This window comes from Engraulis encrasicolus, chromosome 9 (genome assembly GCF_034702125.1).
Source record: "Engraulis encrasicolus isolate BLACKSEA-1 chromosome 9, IST_EnEncr_1.0, whole genome shotgun sequence".
Taxonomy (NCBI): domain Eukaryota; kingdom Metazoa; phylum Chordata; class Actinopteri; order Clupeiformes; family Engraulidae; genus Engraulis; species Engraulis encrasicolus.
Genome location: NC_085865.1, coordinates 9985110 through 10005448, shown reverse-complemented (window position 1 = coordinate 10005448; position 20339 = coordinate 9985110). Strand labels below are relative to the sequence as shown.

The 20339-nt window shown below is 41.5% G+C and overlaps 1 protein-coding gene across 5 annotated transcripts; it reads left to right on the top strand.

Annotated features, from left to right (window-relative positions):
- The first annotated feature begins 246 nt into the window (after nt 1-246).
- On the top strand, nt 247-14238 carry LOC134455423 (zinc finger protein OZF-like). 5 transcript variants are annotated; one of them, XM_063206459.1, is made up of 6 exons: nt 247-676; nt 852-922; nt 1468-1648; nt 6067-6234; nt 8105-8281; nt 11800-14238. In XM_063206459.1, the coding sequence occupies exons 1-6, from the start codon at nt 376-378 to the stop codon at nt 12627-12629; spliced, it is 1728 nt and encodes a 575-aa protein (XP_063062529.1). In that variant the 5' UTR covers nt 247-375; the 3' UTR covers nt 12630-14238. The 5 variants fall into 5 exon arrangements, with proteins under 5 accessions (XP_063062529.1, XP_063062528.1, XP_063062527.1 ...); XM_063206458.1 differs by lacking the exon at nt 11800-14238 and having other exon boundaries at nt 855-922; nt 8105-9716; XM_063206457.1 differs by lacking the exon at nt 11800-14238 and having other exon boundaries at nt 8105-9716.
- Nucleotides 14239-20339: the final 6101 nt, after the last annotated feature.

Genomic DNA, 20339 nt, shown 5'->3' with positions numbered 1-20339 from the left:
GTCACCACTACTTCAGAGTGCACATTACTCCAAGCAGTAGTTACTTCGTGTGCTAACGTTCGAGACACAGGAGTTAGCAACTTTTATAGTATTTACTATGCAACATTGCTAACAGACTAGCTACTTCGCACTTTGAGAATCGCACCCCTGGTTTCTAGAATTAGGCTAGGTCTGTTCCAATGACGCGACTTTTATTTTGAAAAGTCGCCGCTATCTGTACATTCGCAGTTGTCGTCGTCTGCTTCACACCCGCCCAGTGGCTGTGTTTGTTTGTAAGCGTGGGCTGGCTGTCATAGCCTACTGTAGACAACTCACTTTTAAAACAACCCACGGTTAAAATTAACTTTAAAAGAAGACGTCTCTTATTTACCAACCATGGAGGACACGCTACGGATCATTAAAGTGGAGGAGGACTGTGACAATTGTCTGCTCTGTGAGGACGGGGTAGTTGTGTTTTCTGCAGGTGCTTTGGATTGCAAGGTTGAGACCGACTCAATCGGTTGGTCATCATCATTTGCCTCCTCTAATGGGACATTGTCAACAACAGAAGCAAAGGTCTTCAAAGAAGAGAACTGTGAATCGTTACTTTTCCCGATGCCCATCAAATGCGACATTGAAGAGACAACCTTGAAGGCCGAAGACTACCTGGAAGAAAGTGGTGATGGTGCTCTGAAAAGTAAGAGATGTGTTCTGATTAGGCTATTGGGGATTCGGGCGTTAAAACGACAATTTTAACGGTGGGCTTTTGAGCCCGACACACCATTACCCACCATTGCAGAGGGGTTTGTGATGAACGACACCTTTCAAATGTTGACTCATTTTCACTACCCTGCTGTACTTGTTTTTACCAGTAGATGGAGCTGACCCCCTTTGCACAGAGCAGACCTCCTCATCTGCAGGCATCAAAGCTGAACTGCAGCAGGTAGGCTACAGTGGCGCTTCATTCATTCAGGGTTGCCCTTCTCCTATTACCACCATGGCTCTGATTACCACACACACACGTACACACAGCCAATTCCCTCATTATCAGGCTAAAAAACCTGAACCCAGTCAAATTTCACGCACACCCACTTTCTTAAAGCCGGGTGAAAACAAAGTTCAATTTAAGGAATTAAATTAAATTACAAGGAAGAGCTGCACACAGATGAGCTCCCTTTTAATCCATTTTTATTGACGTTATCTTCATGACGTTTTGGGCCACCACAGTCCTTTACGAAACTGACATCAAAACATCACAACTGACTTGAAAACTGCCATACCAGTTCAATATTTTAAACCTCAATTAGCTGCTGTGGTGCGTATGATGGAATCATATGGTGATGGCCTACCATAGGGAACTTATGGTGGTAGGCTACCACAAGCGAATTGAGAACGTTTGCAGATAGGCCCTACAAAGTTGACAGGAAATATACAATTAGCGCAGATGCCAAACTATGTCCTTTGGTTGTAACCATTTGTGGGTTTTAGGGTCAAGATGGATCAGCCGTGGCTCCTGTCCTGAGCTCTGAGATGAATTATCCTCATCCAGATCTAGTGTCACGGTACCAGCTAAAGAGGTTATCAGTGCGACTGGTAGACTGCTGTACAAAACGAGGTCAAGAAGGAACAAATGGCAAGAAAAACGAAGATGGGGAGAAACTTGAACCTGGTAAGTTATCTTACGCACATACACGCCTCCCCAGAGGCAATCCTCAATTTCCCAAACCCTACAGAAGATCACAACAATCACACAGTATGAGAGACACAATCTCAATTATTCCTGTTATTTAAGTGCCTCTGTGGCTTTGTCCTGAGAAGTTGCATTGTTGAGTTATATCATCATACCAAAACATTCCTGGCAGCTGAATTTCTATACTGTTGAATTCTATTCTGCTAAAAAAAAAAAAAAAACAACGAAATTTTAATTTGAATTTATTTTGCAACCATATGAAAATAGGGCAGTGCTCAGATGCTGCATTAAAGGACAAGACGTTTTTTTCCCCCTTCAATCTGCCCAATATGTGTTGTGTCATCATCCAGGCTTTTTGGGGTAAATTATCTTTTTGCGAGGCTAAGCCAGTGAGCTGAATGAATTAATGATGGCAGCATTGTCTCACAAAGACAATTCTCCACATAGTCTGGATGTTTCAAACCAAAAAAACATTCACTACACTTTATTAGCAAAAGCTTTATCATAATATCATATCATACCATATCATAATAATACATTGAAATTAAAATGTAGTTAAGTGCCTGCATTTACTTGCCCGTACAAATGGTGCTCATGGATTGTCCAATATCACCAGACCCAATGTCTTTGGGAGTGCTCCAAATGACACAATACTTGTGAGTAGAGCATGTTGTTTAACACTAAAATCAAGGTCCCAATTGCAAAAAATAAAACTTGCTTTTTAATGCTTCAATAATAATGATTATGATTTCATTTTTTTGAAAATAAGAATACTGAGAACATTTTCTTTGGTCATACTCCAAACACCAAACATTATGTCCATTCATTTTGCAAACTTTTTATTTAAAATTCACTGCTGGAAATGTATAAATTCATGTATATAAGTCAATATTTTCACAGGGTTATCATAGACATGTGTTTATGTGTACAGTTGTGTTCAAAATTAGTCAACCATCATTGTAATTATGTCTTGTAGCAAGTTTGACTTTCATCTGCAAACAATATTTCTGCTGACATATCATCAAAAGTTCTTTCTGTGTTTACATTATTTTCAACATACATTACACACACATAGAGTGACGTCTCTAGCCGACAGCAAAAGCCAGGGAAGTCCATCTTCCCAGTCACGATTCAATTCCACAAAGTAGGCGCGTAACAAGGACTTCAAACTGGAATGGAACCGCTCTAACTGCTGCTGGATATTGAGTGCTTTGACACATAACCGCATCATCCGCATCATTTTCTGGACACAATACAGACACCCATCAGGTCCTCTATTCCAGTCTGCAAATATCCTAAAGCTTGAGGACCTTAATATATTTCTCAATGCCTGCACCATTTTCAAGTCGTCAAACCATCAAAAACCTGATACCTATCTGCAATCCCCACCACAGACATAACACAAGAGACAGAAATCTTTTCTGGGGTAAAAAAAAAAGAAAACTAAAAAGTACTAGCCTTAGCATATCATGTAGGGGCTTCCAAATATGGAACCAGCTCGATCAAGAGCTTAAAAAATGAAAGTTTTTAAAAAGACATTCAAACGGAAATTATTGCTCACATATGTCCAATAGATTCATTATAGATATTTAAAATGCCACAATGATTCCACAAAACACCGTGTACATGATTTCTCGTGCGGTCTCATGGATTGGGGTTGGGTGGGGGTTGGAAGGGATTTCTTGTTTTATGTGTATTGTCTTGTTTTATTTTGTGGTTATACCTGTGTTTTCCTTTTCTTTGGGTTTCCCTGCGGTTAAGTCATTTCATTTATTTAAACTCGAAGAATCATTGAGGGCCTAGCCCTCATTTACAATGATGTCGAGTAAAACAAACAATTACACATATAAAATCATATATAAACAACATACACAATACACCATAAATCATATAAGAGGTAAGAATTAAGACAAACTATGAATTAAAAACTTATGAGTTAAAACAAGTACAAGTATGTGATAAAAAACTTCCCAGTGTAACTTTAAAATGTTCTAATGGCACAAAGGCTTGAAGACCCATCCTTTGTTGCAAGGTATTCCAAACTGAAGGTCCACAGACACTAAAAGCCGTTTTACCCAGTTCAGTGCGGGCATAAGGGACCTCCAGTAAAAAATTGCTGCTGCGGGTTTGGTATGGGTTGGAGTGCCAAGCTAAAAGAGATGAAATATAAAATGGGAGTTTGCCAGTGAGGGCCTTATAAATAAAAATAAAATAATGCATGTTCCTTCTGTGAGAAAGTGGAGCCCACCCAACTTTATCATATAACAGGCAATGATGAGTACTATATGGATCCCCAGTAATAAAACGAAGAGCTGAATGATAGACAGTGTCAAGTGCCTTCAGATTAGAGAGTGGTGCATGTCTGTAAATAACATCACCATAGTCAAGGGAAGACAGAAAAGTAGCTTCAATTAACCTTTTTCTGCAGAAAACAGGAAAGTGATATTTATTTCTGTGCAGGAAAGATAGCTTTTGTCTGAGCGAAGTGACAAGACAGTCAGTATGTTTCTTGAATGTGAACTTGTCAATTAGCCAGATTCCCAGGTACTTATAATGTGATACTCTCTCAATAACAGACCCATCTAAAGTAGATATATTAAAATCATTTTTCATGCCATGCTTAGATCGAGTAAAGACCATACATTTAGTCTTGCTTACATTAAGTAGAAGCTTAAGACCAATGAAGGCATTTTGTAGGATATTAAAAGACTGCTGCAATTTCTCCAAGGCTAGCTGTACAGAATCTGCAACACAATACAAAATTGTATCATCTGCATATAGATGAATAGAGCAGTATATAAGTAGCTTCGTTCAGCTTCCTCCCTTTCAATATCAATATCAATGTCAATCAATCAATCGCTGTATGTCTCTTTCACCTGCGAAGATATTGAATAAAAACGTACTGTATCATCTCATCTCATCATCTCATAACCGTTTAGCGATGCGCTGCACCACTTTTCGATGGGGGTTAATGGGCCAACGCAATCCACTATTAAGTTACATGATCAAACGGACGGCCCACCGCGGGGATCGGATGGAGAGGGGCTGACTTAATGCTCTGATTTGGTTTACCAGTGATTTGACACACATGGCAAGTCTTCATGAACGCGGCAACATCTTTCTTCATGCAGTGCCAGTAGAACTGCTGCAACAAGCGTTTATAAGAATGCGTACCCCAAAATGCCCAGCTATAGTCATAGGAAAAAGTTTGTACGTCACCTCTTTGAAATTTCTTACATTTCTGTCAAAATTGGTCATAAAACATGGTCTGATCTTCCCGGAAATCACATGAAAGAACAATCAGTCTTTTTTAACTAATTCCACCCTAACATTTACATGTTTAAAAATGTTATTACACAGACGCGTTTCTGCGTTCTGCCTTCCTCAGTGTGCAATATATACAAGTGACAACAGGTCTTAAAAACTCACACCCATCCCATTCCATTTCCCCACCACCCAATGGGGGCTCAATGAAATTTACATCAATTATTTCATTACATCAAGGACATAGGAGATCAGTGAATCACAGTCACAGTTTTCTCATTTTTCAGTTTTAGAATATTTTGGTCAGCACCTTTAAAAGAAGAGAAAATTGTTGGGTGAAGCCTGCTCCAACCTTTATGAACTTAAAAATGTTATTGGCCATAAGATGTACAAATTCACAGGACAGCAAGGCATAAGTAAGTACACCCTTATATTCAAAAGGTTTTAACTCTCAGTTAGTCGCAATAATCTTAAACAGACGTGTACTGTAGTTGCAGATCAGATTGTAATGTAAGAAATTCCAAAGGTGCGTAGAAACTTTTTCTGACTGTATTTCCCTGTGCACCGTTTTAACACTACAGTTTTGAGACTGTCGGGTATCACAAACCGTTAGCCCCGTCTGCGTGTGGGATCGTTTTAGGTTTCACCTTCTGAGCCAGGGGTAGTAACATAATTGGGATCTCGTCCAGGGATTTGGTGAGTCTTTGTAAGATTTAATTATGAACATAGTTACAAATGTACAATGAATTCCCCGAAACTGTGGGGTTGAAAGAATTTGAGCACAACTGTATATGAAGGTTTTATGCAAGCATCCCCTGCTGTCTGTTACCCCTCTACAGTACCGCCTCGACCGGCCTAGGGGTCCTGACCCCCACTTTGGGAACCACTGGTCTAAATCATGAACTCAATACTAAGGTTTAGTCTTTAAATGGGTTCATTAAAGGCTCACTGGACAATCACACGTTGTCTTATGATGTAATAATTCATTAGTAAGGATATTTCGTCTTATTTTTTTTTTGTCTTGTGTGGTGGGCCAGAAACGGAATCAATTTCATTTGTTATCCCCAAATCCATGACTGTCCCAGCAATAATGACACATCCACTAACAAAGGAACACTGCCATTCTCTTTTAGGTCAGTACGTCAATGCCAGAAGCAGTTTGACAGCATACCAGCTCATCCACAGAGGAGAGAGGCCCCATGTCTGCGAACACTGTGGCAAAAGCTTTTCACTGCCAGGAAAGCTCAAACGACACCAACGCATTCACACGGGAGAGAGGCCTTATGCCTGCGAGATTTGTGGTAAACATTTTTCACAGTCAGGGAATCTCATAGCACACCAGCTCATCCACAGAGGAGAGAGACCCTATGTCTGTCAACAATGTGGCAAAAGCTTTTCACTGGCAGGAAGGCTCATACGACACCAACGCATTCACACAGGAGAGAAGCCCTATGCCTGCCAGCATTGTGACAAAAGTTTTTTAGAGGCATCAAAACTCAAATTACACAACCGCATTCACACTGGAGAGAGGCCCTATGTCTGCCAGCATTGTGATAAAAGTTTTTCAGTGGCGGGAAATCTCAAAACACACCAAGGCATTCACACAGGAGAGAAGTCCTATGTCTGCCACCAGTGTAGTAAACGGTTTTCACGGGCAGACCATGTCAGGCGACACCAACTCATTCACACGGGAGAGAGGCCCTATGTCTGCCAGCACTGTGGCAAAAGTTTTTCAGACGCAAGAAATCTCAAAGTGCACAACCGCATTCACACAGGAGAGAGGCCCTATGTCTGCCAACATTGTGGCAAAAGTTTTTCAGAAGCAACAAAGCTCACAGTGCACAGCCACATTCACACGGTACAGAGGCCCTATGCCTGTCAGCATTGTGATAAAAGTTTTTCACGGGCACGGACTCTCAAACGACACCAAAGCATTCACACAGGAGAGAAGTCCCATGTTTGCCAGCATTGTGGTAAATGTTTTACACGGGCAGAAAATCTCAAATCACACCAGCTCATCCACAGGGGACAGAGGCCCTATGCCTGCCAGTAGAGTAGAGGAGAGTAGAGGAGAGTAGAGTAACTTTATTGATCCCCGAGGGGAAATTCAGGTGTCAAGTAGCTTACATAAATACACATAATGCCCACATAATGTGAGGTAATCAGTGATCCAGGTTACCAGGCCAGGCTCCACTCCCAGTATTGTGGCAAAAGTTTCGGTCGTGTCGAAATGAAATATGATATATTCATAACATCAATTCTGTTGTGAAATCTGATGTCCTGTGGGAAAAAATAAAATCCTAAAAAAAAGAAAATGGAGGAGTGTTTGATTACCGCTGTCGAGGGCTACCCAATACTTAACGACATGTCCCTGACCTCATGCAGGAAGAGCACGCTAGAAAATGAGCCCTGGAAGAAAGTGTTAGAGATTATTGATGTCCCTTGAGGGTGTCTTTTATCTGTGTTAACTGTACAGTATGATCATACATATCTTGGTAGTTTAGCCCCTGATACTTTCAGGTGTAGCCTATTTGTAGCCTAAGTATGGAAAGCAAGACACTATAAATGCAGTAATAAATACAGCAATAAAAGTTCTGTAAATACAATAAACAGTTCCACCAAGAATTTAAAAGTTGCTGAGTTGTTACAGTGTTGTTGAGATTTTGTTGCATCAGGAAGTGAAAAGTTAGATTTTTGTTGCGATTTTTACTTTACTCTTAACTGTATTAAGAGTTTTTTTAAATGTCGCTTAGGATTGAACAAAAGTTTGTTGGTGATTGAAAAAAAAAAAAAACAGTAAGAGTGGTAATCTTTGAGAGGGTGAATAATTGTCAATGAAGAAATTCTGAAGAAGTCTTTGTAAGATTTCATTATGAACACAGTTACAAATGTACAATGAATTCCCTTAAACAGGGGTTGAATTAATTTTTACACAACTGTATATAAAGGTTTAATGCAAGCATTCCCTTCTGACTGTTACCCCTCTACAGTACCGCCGCGACCGGCCTAGGGCCGTCCTGACCCCCAGTTTGGGAACCACTGGTCTAAATCATGTACTCAATGCTAAGGTTTAGTCTTTAAGTGGGTTCATTAAAGGCTTACTGGACAATCAGAAATTGTTTCATTATCATATCATAATTAATAAGCAATGATATTTGTCTTATTTTCTAGTCTTGTGTGGTGAGCGCTTCCATGCCAGGACAAGTCTGACAGCACACCAGCTCACCTGCAGAGGAAAGAAGTCCTACATCTGCCAACACTGTGACAAAAGCTTTTCAGACGCAACAAAGCTCAGAGTGCACAACCGCATCCATACAGGAGAGAGGCCCTATGCCTGCCAGCAATGTGGTAAATGTTTTTCAGATGCAACAAAACTCAAATTACCCAACCACATCAACACTGGACAGAAGCCCCATGCCTGCCAACATTGTGACAAAAGTTTTTCACAGGCAGCGGAACTCAAACAACACAAATGCGTTCACACAGGAAAGAGGCCCTATGTCTGCGAGCATTGTGGCAAAAAAATTTCACGGGCAGAACATCTCAAAATACACCAACACATTCACACAGGACAGAGGCCCTATGCCTGCCAACACTGTGGTAACCGTTTTTTACAGACAGCGGATCTCAAACGACACCAACGCATTCACACAGGAGAGAGGCCCTATTCCTGCCAACAGTGTGACAAAAGTTTTTTACAGACAGCGGATCTCAAACGACACCAACACATCCACACAGGAGAGAGACCCTATGCCTGCCAGCATTGTGATAAACGTTTTTCATGTGCAATGAATCTCAAACGACACCAACGTATTCACACTGGAGAGAGGCCCTATGCCTGCCAGCATTGTGGTAAAAGTTTTTCACAGGCAGGACATCTCAAAGTACACCAGTTAACCCACTCAGGAGAGAGGCCCTATGCTTGCCCACAGTGTGAGAAAAGTTTTACAAGGGCAGCGAACCTCAAACGACACCAACATATTCACACAGGAGAGAGGCCCTATGTCTGCCAGCATTGTGACAAAAGTTTTTCACAGGCAATTTATCTCCAAGTACATAACCGCATTCACACGGGAGAGAAGCCCTATGCCTGCCCACAGTGTGACAAAAGTTTTAGAAAGGCAGAACATCTCAAACGACACCAACGTATTCACACAGGAGAGAGGCCCTATGTCTGCCAGAATTGTGGTAAACGTTTTTCAGATGTATGGAATTTCCAACGGCACCAACTCATTCACACAGGGGACAAGCCTTAGGGCCTGTTGTCATCTTTCTGGCGACTGCGTTGACGTGCTCATTCAATTCATTTTCAATGGGATGTGACAACGTCCTCGCAAAGGCTCCTGGGATTGTGGCACGGTAACTTTGACAGTTGACGCACGTCAAAAAGTAGAGCTGCCTCGAAGTTTATGCGAAGTGCTCACGCCAGACGCAGTGTGTCGTCCAATGAATGTACAGAAGGTCGGTCATCATGATGAAATAAAATATGATATGAAAATATAATATGAATTCTGTAATGAAATCTGATACGCTGTGGGAAAAAATTAAATCCTTCAAAAAGGAAAATTGAGGAGCGTTTGATTGTCGGGGGGTACCCAATACTTTTCCTCGACCTCTAGGAAGACCACGCTAGAAAACGAGGCCTGGAAGAAAGTGGTAGAGATTGTTGATGTCCCTGGAGGGTGTCTCTTATCTGTGTTAACTGTACAGTATGATCGTACATATCTTGGTAGTTTAGCCCCTGATACTTCCAGGTGTAGCTTATGTGTAGCCTAAGTATGTGAAACAAAATGTAATAAATACAGTAATAACTGGAAGCACTCATAGAGCGCAGACCTCCGCAATGGAAGCTGCTTGATAAAACATTTGACTATGTTACACCCTGTCTGTCTGTCTTGCTTTTGTAGAGTTAGAAACTGGAATGTTGCAATTCAATTTGCGGTCACTAGGGGCGTCTAGATGTATAGGCCGGTAATGGTGAAGAATCTTAAAAAAACGTCCTGGTTCCGGTTTGTGTTCCCGATCACCACCAGAATTTAATCACTTGTTCCTTGGGTCATTACCAACACCCCCACAAAGTTCCGTCCACATCCGTTCAATAGTTTTTGAGTTATGCTACTGACAAACAAACAAACAGACAGACGGACAAACAGACAAACCAACGTGACCGAAAACATTACCTCCTTGGCGCAGGAAAAAATACAGTAAATACAATAAGGGTCAGAATGTATAACTAGTAATCAGGAGCGCCACCAGAAATTTTGGGCCACCTACCCCCCACCCTTAGCACACCTGATTTCTTGTTGCCTATGGAACATATGAGTTTGTGTGGCTTAAATTATGTTTGTATTTATACATTTATTTAATTTAATGAAATAATGTAGGAAGACATCCACTGAGGCTGTGTGCTTTCTAGCAGCAGTCATTCACAGGTTTTTCAAAAGTGGTTTATACATAATTTGAATGAACTCTTATGCTCAAATCTGCACGCATCTTTCTATGCAACACACAAATACCTTGAAATACTATGGATTTGCGTGTGTTGGGTAGAAAGTGGATGAGTGTGTTTGGATTTTATAGCCATGGCGGAATCCAGGTGGCCAAGCTAAATGCTGTGTGTTATGATGCAGTAATAAGTATGACAGTCTTCCCTTTGGTTTTTGACGGTCGTCTCCGGTGGTGGACAACATGTACGATTCCTGCAGAATCCAGAAGAGAACAGAGTTATGCTTGCTGGTTAAAAAAAGATAAAAAATTAGCACCTCTGTGCTAGCTAATGTTATTTACACACTAGACTCAGTGCTAAATACACATAGTGGGCATTCCACTCAAAACATTTTGATTGGCTGAAAAGAATTAAGAGGTTAAAAAGGTGCTCCGTATCATCTGCTACAGTATGGCGAGAAACGACGCATGAGCCACATTTGGTGCATATGAACATTTCTTGCGATTTTCCATACTGTCAACATTATTGGCTTCAAACAGACATGATATATTTGTTAATTCTCATTTAAATTTTTTTTCAATGGCTAACGAGCGCTTACCCATACTTAAGATACCTTTTCTAAACTCATAACACAGAGTGCCACCTACTTAAGACAATTTGCCAAATGGTTAATTTTCTTTTTCAAAAACACATATGGTTAAATATACACTAAGTATACTACATCTCAAAATAGAGCACATATTTCTCTGTACACACTTACTTTACCAAAACACCAGAAATATGGCTCAAAATGAAGAAATTCTGAAGAGGTCTTTGTATGATTGATGTACAATGAATTCCCTAAAACCGTGGGGTTTAATGAATTTGAACACAACTGTAATGTAGAGGTTTTATGCAAGCATTCCCTTCTGTCTGTTACCCCTCTACAGTCCTGCCTCGACCGGCCTAGTTTGGGAACCGTTGGTCTAAATCATGAGGCTAGGGTTTAGTCTTGAAGTGGGTTCAATAAAGGCTTACTGAACAATCAGATGTTGTTCTATGATAATATAACAAGTAATTAGTAATGATATTTTGTCTCCATTTTTAGGTGCTGTTTCCACGTAGCAGGATATTTTTTTCTCCTGTTTAGGTGTAAAAGCAACATGTGGATAAAAATATTGTAATGAATGCGTTTCAGCCCCCTAAACAGGATATTTTTTTCTCCTGCTTTTTATACCTAGATTTTGAATATCAGCTATGTGTAAACGGAAGGCGAAAACCAATGCAAAACCATTGCAACCATTGCTACGTGGAAACGGCACCTTAGTCTTGTGTGGTGGGCCAGAAACGGAATCAATTTCATCTGTAATTCCCCAATCCACGGCTGTCCCAGAAATAACGACGCATGCACTGACAAAGAAACACTGCCGTTCTCTTTTAGGCGACTGCTTCAATGCCGGGACAAGTCTGACAGCGCACCAGCTCATCCACACAGGAAAGAAGTCCTACGTCTGCCAACACTGTGGCAAAAACCTTTCAAGTGCAACAAAGCTCAGAGCGCACCAACGCGTTCACACAGGAGAGAGGGCCTATGCTTGCCAACATTGTGACAAAAGCTTTTCAAGCGCAACAAAACTCAAAGTGCACAACCGCGTTCACACAGGAGAGAGACCCTATGCCTGCTACCAGTGTGGGAAATGTTTTACAGAGGCAGGAACTCTCAAAAAACACCAACACATCCACACAGGAGAGAGGCCCTATGCCTGCCAGCATTGTGACAAATGTTTTTCATGGGCAATGAATCTCAAACGACACCAACGTATTCACACTGGAGATAAGTCCTTTGTTTGCCATCAGTGTAGCAAGCGTTTTTCACGGGCAGAACATCTCAAAGTACACCAACACGTTCACACAGGAGAGAGGCCCCATGTCTGCCAGCATTGTGGTAAACGTTTTTCACAGACAGGGGATCTCAAAAAACATCAACGCATTCACACTAGAGAGAGGCCCTATGTCTGCCACCAGTGTGGTAAAAGTTTTTCAGACGTGGGTAGGCTCAAAGTTCACAACCGCATTCACACAGGCGAGAGGCCCTATGTCTGCCAGCAGTGTGACAAAAGTTTTTCACAGGCAGCGGACCTCAAACGACACCAACGCATTCACACAGGAGAGAGGCCCTATGTCTGCCACCAGTGTGGTAAGCGTTGTTCACAGGCGGGGGATCTCAAAAAGCACCAACGCATTCACACTGGAGAGAGGCCCTATGTCTGAAAGAGATCTGAAAGTACCCCCGACACATTCACACAGGAGAGGGAAACTACGTTTGCCAACAGTTTGGCAAATGTTTTTCACAGCCACCAAGTCTCAGACAACACCAATGCGTTCACACCGGAGAACAGCCCTACCACTGCCAACAGTTAACGTTCTTCAGTGCCAGGAGACCTCAAATTACACCAATGCATGTATGTAAACATGTTTGATACCCTTGATACTGGGTTGGCTTTACAGGCAAAGTGATCAACTGGTTAAAATCATACTTCCAACAAATAAGTTTTTTTGTCGCCATTGGAAGACATACCTCATCACTGATGTCTCTGAATTGTGGGGTCCCCCAGGGCTCCATTCTGGGACCACTACTGTTCAGTCTGTATATGTTGCCACTGGGTCCAGTCTTTCCTAATCCAACAAGGCCAGTGGTTTATAGCTTTTGATGAGCCGGTATGGTGAGAGCTTTGCGACCCCATAGCCTGTCAGTGTGTAGGCGCTTTGTGGGCGCGGAATATGTATATCTTGAAAAATGGCCGCCCTATTGAATTTTTGCGTGGCCAGCGCTTTTTTTCTAAAAAGTGACCCTTAGAGAGTATCTGTTCCAAATTTCATGCTTTTATACCAAAGGGAACGATTATGTTACTAATCTGCTCTACTAATTAGTATATATTACTGTTACTGTAGGCCTACTGTTTTCTATATTACTAGTGTTTTGCTTATTTTATATGCAGCACCCAATCCCATCTTATGTTTCTAAAACCTACTTAGTGGTGTGCAGGGGTGGATTAATGCACGGGCCTACCGGGCAAAGGCCCAGGGGGCCAGAGGCCCCAAGGGGCCAGGCCAACTTGGCCCTTTGGCCACGACCCAAACCAGCCTTCAAAACCACCTTTGTAATAATAATCTTTCCAAGGTGCTTCATGTGCCAGACAATATTCAATGAACTGGTATAGTCCCATATGCCAAGCCAGGTCCGGGGCCCAAGGGGGCCAGAGGCTCCAAGGGGCCAGGCCAACTTGGCCCCGCAGCCACGACCCAAACCGCCCTTCAAAACCACCTTCGCAATTATAATCTTTGCAAGTTGTGTCTTCCAGTACGCCGTCCCTGTCGTCTTTATTTGGTGAGATGAATATATCCCTGCTGTCAACGTTATGGACAGCAACGGTTTAAACGGTTAAAATGAGCCAGTCATATTTCAAGAGCAAGAGAAAACGCTTGCACTGCTCAGGTTGTTTGAGACAGCAGACTATTTTATTCCGGGTGTAACATATGCAGTCTTGTCTTTGTGGACACTCAAAAACATTCTTGTGCTAATTATAAATGTACGGTACATTATACAAATATTAAGGCATATATTACTATAAATAATTTAAATATTTGCATCTACTTCTCTCTTCTTTTCCTCAAGACCTCCTCTCTCTTTACAGGATCAATTTCTCCCTGTATTTCCTTTCCTTTCTTTACTTGTCACCTCTATCCACCTGCTACAATTTTAATAAAGTTGAAAAGTAAACAAATAAACAAATAAAAGAAAGCTGAAGCATTTAAATTATAAAAAGAAGCATGTTATCGTGGATTCATATTCATGTATGGATATTGTGGATATATTGGTGTCTGAATAATACATATAGACCACTAACATGTTTTAAAACATGAATACTGGTATACCAAACAAATCTGAATATTAGCCATGAAAAATGAAATGTATGTGGTATTTATGTATTAAAATGAAGCTCATCTCATGGTGTGACAAAATTGTAATATGGTGTGACAAGAAAACCATCACACCTTATGATATCTTGTCACACCATATGATGTTTCAGTGCCTTATGTCACGAGATTAAGCAATGTGTATTCATGTTAGCCATGTAAAACCATGCTAAATGCCAAGATAGTTTTCAAGGTTATATTGACTAAAACATAATCTATTGTCTTTATTTTTGTGTAAAATGTGTCACACCAAAAGACATGCAACATGGAACTGGAGCAGCGGTGTCGGATAACATTAGGACATTATGAAGAGCTAAAATTCATCTTATAGCTGTCAATGTCATTCTGAGGTGAAAGAATGAGGAACCCCCACTTGGCAAAGGTGTCCAGACAATTAACCGTTCAAAATTTGAAATCAATTTTGGAACCAACATGTTCCAGTTAAAGGTGCCTTCAAATTTATAATGCCTGAAATCGTCTCTAAATAGGCTCAACAATGTATGTCTTGGGTATGATTTCATAACTGAATTTAGAGAAAAGGAGTACATTTTCCAGTTTTTATTCAAAATCAAACTTTGGGACATGCATTGGAACCGTCACACCATAAGAGCTTTTTCTACTTTGGCTCTAAATTATGAATAAATTGAAGATTAATGTTGAAAGTGATTTATATGAGCTTATACAACTGCACCTTCTGAACAACATAAATACAGTCTTTTGCACCTTTATATAAAAATTGCATAACTTTGACATAGGGGACCAAAAAAAGGCCACGTCATGTCAACCACCCTGTTGCATTGTTGTTTCATTATTATTATAATCTGCCTATGTTTTTGTAAGGAATGCTTGAATTGCTAGCTATTGTTTTATTTTCATTGTTTTTCATCTCAACTTTGAAAAAGTATGGCCACTAGGGCCTAAAATATGCATACTGGTAGGTAGTGTGTGTGTCACTGATCCACCTGCAGAGGGCAGTGTTGTATAAAAGTATATTACACCCAATCCCATCTTTCATTGACACGGGTTAGCACTTGCATAAGCTTTCATATCCCAGGACATAGGTAATGGGGTCCTATTTTTGAAGACATACTGCTCCTCATATCCCCATCCCCATAGGGCAGTCTTGGGTAAGTGGTTAGGGCGTCAGACTTGTTGCCCAAAAGTTTCGACTCCTGACCTGCAAGGTTGGCGCTCTCCCCCATCCTCCTCCATGACAGGTACCCTGAGCACTGCACTGCCCACTGCACTGCTCCCTTAGGGCGCCATTGAGGGCTGCCCCCTTGCACGGGTGGGGCATAAATGCGAATTTGTTGTGTCTGGAGTGCTTTCGCCTTTCACTAAAAAAAAAAAACTAAAACAAAACATCCTTAATCCAAGAAATCCTTCCTGCCTGCCTGCCTGCAAAGTATCTTTACATTCACCTAATGTTTTCACAAAGCCTGTTGTGTTCATTTACATGTTGATGTAGATCAGTGTTTCTCAAAGTGGGTCGCAAGCCCCCCTGGGGGGGCACGGAGGCATCTCAGGGGGGGCGTGTGACATCTGATTTTGGGGGTTTTCCCCCCAAGGAAATTATTTCCTGTCTCGCCAAAAAGTCAATAAGTTTAAAGCCCTCACCAACATTATATTGTTAATTGTCATGACAACAGTCACCTTTCCTTTGATTCTGCACAGCGATCGCAAAATCAGTCTGCACGAGTACGGGGGGGGGGCTTGGAAGCATTCAGACCCTCTGAAGGGGGGAATGATGGAAAAAGTTTGAGAACCACTGATGTAGATTGTGTTTCGCATCCCATATTGCAAGTTGCAACCTGTTATGCACTTTGTAAACAATGAAAACAAGTGAGTAGGCCTACATTCACAAATGCACACTAATATGTAGGCGGACTCGCATGCATTCATGCAAGTACTCTCCCACACGCACACACAGACGCAGGCATGCATGCGCACACACACACACACACACACACACACACACACACACACACACACACACACACACACACACACACACACACACACACACACACACACACACACACACACACACACACACACACACACTGCAGCAAGTCCGTCCAAGAAAGAGCAGTGCTTTCCCACAGTCAGGAGACGTGAGCATGACTGTGTTACTAAAGACACAGCCGGAGTATGTACGGATATGAGGAGGGCAGGACTGGCCATCTGGCATCGGGGGCATTTCCCGTTGGGCCCTGCACCCTCGTGTGCCCTTATTTTATATTTGTTTCCTTTTTTTTACATTTCTGAAAATAGGGGCCCACGAGGGTGCGGGGCCCACCGGTGAGTCGATTCTACGCCACTAATTATGAGGGGCCCCTTTAAAGTGACACTGTCCCATTTTTGGAAAAAAAAGCTGAATTTACACCTCTCCTTGAGTTAAATGATTGTGTTTTCACCTTTCTCCTGTACTTTCAACCGTTCTCTGGGTATGGCAGTACAAATTTTACCTCCATGCTAGCAGTTAACATGGAGTCCTATGAGACCAGCTGGCGGCTAACTGGTCTCATTGCGCTCAATGTTAACTTTTAGCTTGGAGATAAACTTTGTACTACCGCACTCAGAGAACGGTTAAAAGTACAGGACAGAGGTAAAACCCAGTCATTTAACCCAAGGAGAGGTGTAAAATAAGCTTATTTCCAAAAATGGGACAGTATCACTTTAAGCCCCGGGCCCAATTTCTCCCCCAGTTCAGCCCTGCGGATATGGTGCCAGGATGCCAGGGGTGCCAGCCAGCTGACCTTCCAACAACATCCCCACAAAGAGCAGCCATGAGTAAGCAGTCAGGGTGTCAGGCTTGCTTGCAGTTAGGGCAGGGGTTTCAAACTCCCACCTAAGCAGGTCATTCCAAATGTGTATTGCAGTTGGCCCACATACACCATTAATATGAGTGAACCCTGGTCAGTAACATCACACACAGTCCTATACAACAGAATATTTGCAGGGCAGGCACTTTTGATATACCTTTCATTATCCCTCTGCTCTGGTTGTGTTATGGTCAAAAATGACCGTTTTAAAACTTCATTCTTAAATAAGTTCTCTATTTTTCATCATACACAAATGACAGTTCATGATATCCTCCAGCTAACCTATTTAAATGGTCAAAATGAAACATAATGAAATTCCTAAAGAATTGTGGAAGATGCACCAGCTTGTTACATTCATGGTGTTTCGGTCAAAAATGACCGGACCATTACTTTACATCTCCCAAAGTTACGTATATACAGTTGTATTACATTCACTTTACTCTCATATTTTTTCTTGTTAGGCTTTTCAGAATACAGCCATATATGCCACATTAGTATAGATGTTTACAGTTAGTTGAAATACTTGAAAAAAGTAAAGGTGTTCCAAACTGCCTCTGAGAGACCCTAGACTCCAGAGGGTTAGTAAAACGAATTGGTGCAAGATAAGAAAAAAAGCCTACAAATCACTAAAACAAAGCAGAATAACATTTAAATCACCTTGGAAATGTTTCAAAAGGATGTCGAAATTGTATTAATCACAAAATATGCAAATCAGATTTTTAATCAATGCATAAGTACCTTTTTTGTGCAGGCCAGGCGGTCAATTTTGACCGTTAACATCATGAACGTAACCATGTTTCTAACACAACCAGAGGGATAAGGGAATGAGACTTGTGAATTTGCCCTTGAGTATTATGCTCATGAATACACAATTTTAGTCATTTTTTTAAAATTGAGGAAATTGAGGTCAACCCCGCGACTTTGTTCCAGATTTTGATTTTGGCCCTCAGTCAATTTGAGTTTGACACCCCTGAGTTAGGGTGTCAGGCTTGCTTGTAGTTGTAGCCAGAGGGTTGTAGGGTCGATTCCCGACCTGGGGTCCGTATCTCGAAAGCGTCTTTGCTAACGACGGTAGCAACGTCCTTCGTAAGAGCGACTCAACTCTCTCTCGACAGCGACGCTCACCACTAAATCCAAGGGAATGGTGAGACGGTCTTAAGACTGTCTTAAGACGGTTAGCAACGACAAGAATCGAGAAACGGACCCCTGGCAGGTTGGTGGGGGTGAGTAATTAAGCAGCGCTGACCGAGGTACTCGAAGCACGGTACCGCCCTGACTCACTGCTCCCTCTGGGTGTCATTTGGGCTTCAACTTGCATGGGTGAGACATAAAACCAATCTGTACCTGGCCTTTCACACCCGCAGTGCAGATCAGAAGTAGCCTATCCCAGTGTTTCTCAACCTTTTTTTAGGCGAGGCACCCTTTCAACTCATGAAAAATTTCAAGGCACCCCAAACCAACAAGCCGTAACATGACATTGCATCCGATACCACAAAAGCTTAGAAAAGTAACACATTTGGAGACGTCACACGACCTACGTTCGAAGTTACAGCTGACTGGGGCAACCTATATTTACTTTATTGTGCGTAAATGACAGATGAAAGATTCCACTGACTAGCATTAACTTATCAATTTAAACGAATATGTATTATATTACATAATTTATTTATCAGCCACGTTTCCGCGGCACCCCTGAGGGGGGCCCGCGGCACCCCTGAGGGGGGCCCGCGGCACCCCTGTTGAGAAACACTGGCCTATCCAACCATTGACAGTAAATAGAATGGACGCCAAATCAACGCTATTTGCCATTCAACGCTTTGAAGCCAGATTTGGGAACATTCCAACTTACATTCCACCTTAGCAACGCCAAACGCAGGTGCTGATTGGACAACAACAAGACTTCTAACGGTCAATCAAACCATGTTCTGATGCTCATTGGTCAATTTAACTTTTAATATCTCTCTAAAATAAAACATCACCACAAAAAATAACCACCCTGGTAAGTTGGAGAGCAAGGGGACCTACTAGTTGAGCGAAAAATGATCCCCCTGGAGTGGCATTTAAGGGAGATACAGGGTTTTATGTCTCTCATAGGAATGAATGGGATTTGGCCATTTTTTGGTCTTTTTGGGTCCAACCTTGGCTCCAACTTGGCTTCAACAATGAAATAGAATTTTGGCCTCCATTCTATTTACTCTCAATGTATCCAACACATATTTCGGCTGACTTTTGTACTGTGTACATTGTGCTGAGAATATGTGAAGAATGCAGAATGGCAAATATCTTCTTCAGGCAGCAGCAGAAGTTTGTGAATGTTCCAGCAGGAAAAAGTATGTAAGTATGATAATGAAATAAATTCACTTTTTATTCACAGAGTGAATACATTTGATAGCCTATATAGCGTAGGCCTATACCATCATGTGAGTGTGTTATTTGATGAAACAATCACATTCTGGCATAGCAGTAGTATTTCTGGTCACAAACACTGCATTTGTGCATCTGACTCAGTAAATCGTTCGAAAGAGACACACAAATGTCCTCACAATTATACACAAATACAAATTTTAATCAATATTTGAACGCATAGCCACTCCAGTTTGAACCTTATCCTACATTGTACTTTATCACTGACAACTTTACCCCATTTGAAGTAACACTGTAACATGCTTTGCATTATTTGAGACATAGTTCACCAACAATTAAAAAATAAAATTGGGACCATCACCAAATTTGTAAGCCAATCATAACCATAAGTAGTCATGTGATAGGTCCATTGACATATGAAGAGCTTCGCTACACATTCCATTGTATTGCACTGCAAAATGCATTTGATACAGGTTTAAAGGGACACTGTGCAGGAAATGGTCAAAAAAGGTACTGCAACTATGCTGCTCATTGAAACTGGCAAACATGTATGAAAAGTGCAATTTTTCCAGTCATAGTGAATACTTAGATTTTGATGGTGGTGGTAAGTATTCATGAAAAAGGTAACATTAGTGAATGGGAAGCATGACTTCTGGAAATAAACAGCTACAAATCTCACACAGTGTCCCTTTAAAATATTTGAATGGCAAAAAATGTTGAGGGCCCCATGTTTATGTTTCGCCTAGGGCCCCAAAATGGCTAGAACCGCTCCTGTGAGGAACACTGGATCCTAAACGAGAAGACCAAGCTGAAC

What these genes read in the sequence shown, in the direction of transcription:
- LOC134455423 (XM_063206457.1), top strand. Translation starts at nt 376, where the DNA reads ATGGAGGACACGCTACGGATCATTAAAGTGGAGGAGGACTGTGACAAT. An exon ending in TGGTGATGGTGCTCTGAAAA is followed by an intron (nt 677 to 851) that starts GTAAGAGATGTG and finishes TGTTTTTACCAG; the next exon opens with TAGATGGAGCTGACCCCCTT. An exon ending in TGGGGAGAAACTTGAACCTG is followed by an intron (nt 1,649 to 6,066) that starts GTAAGTTATCTT and finishes ATTCTCTTTTAG; the next exon opens with GTCAGTACGTCAATGCCAGA.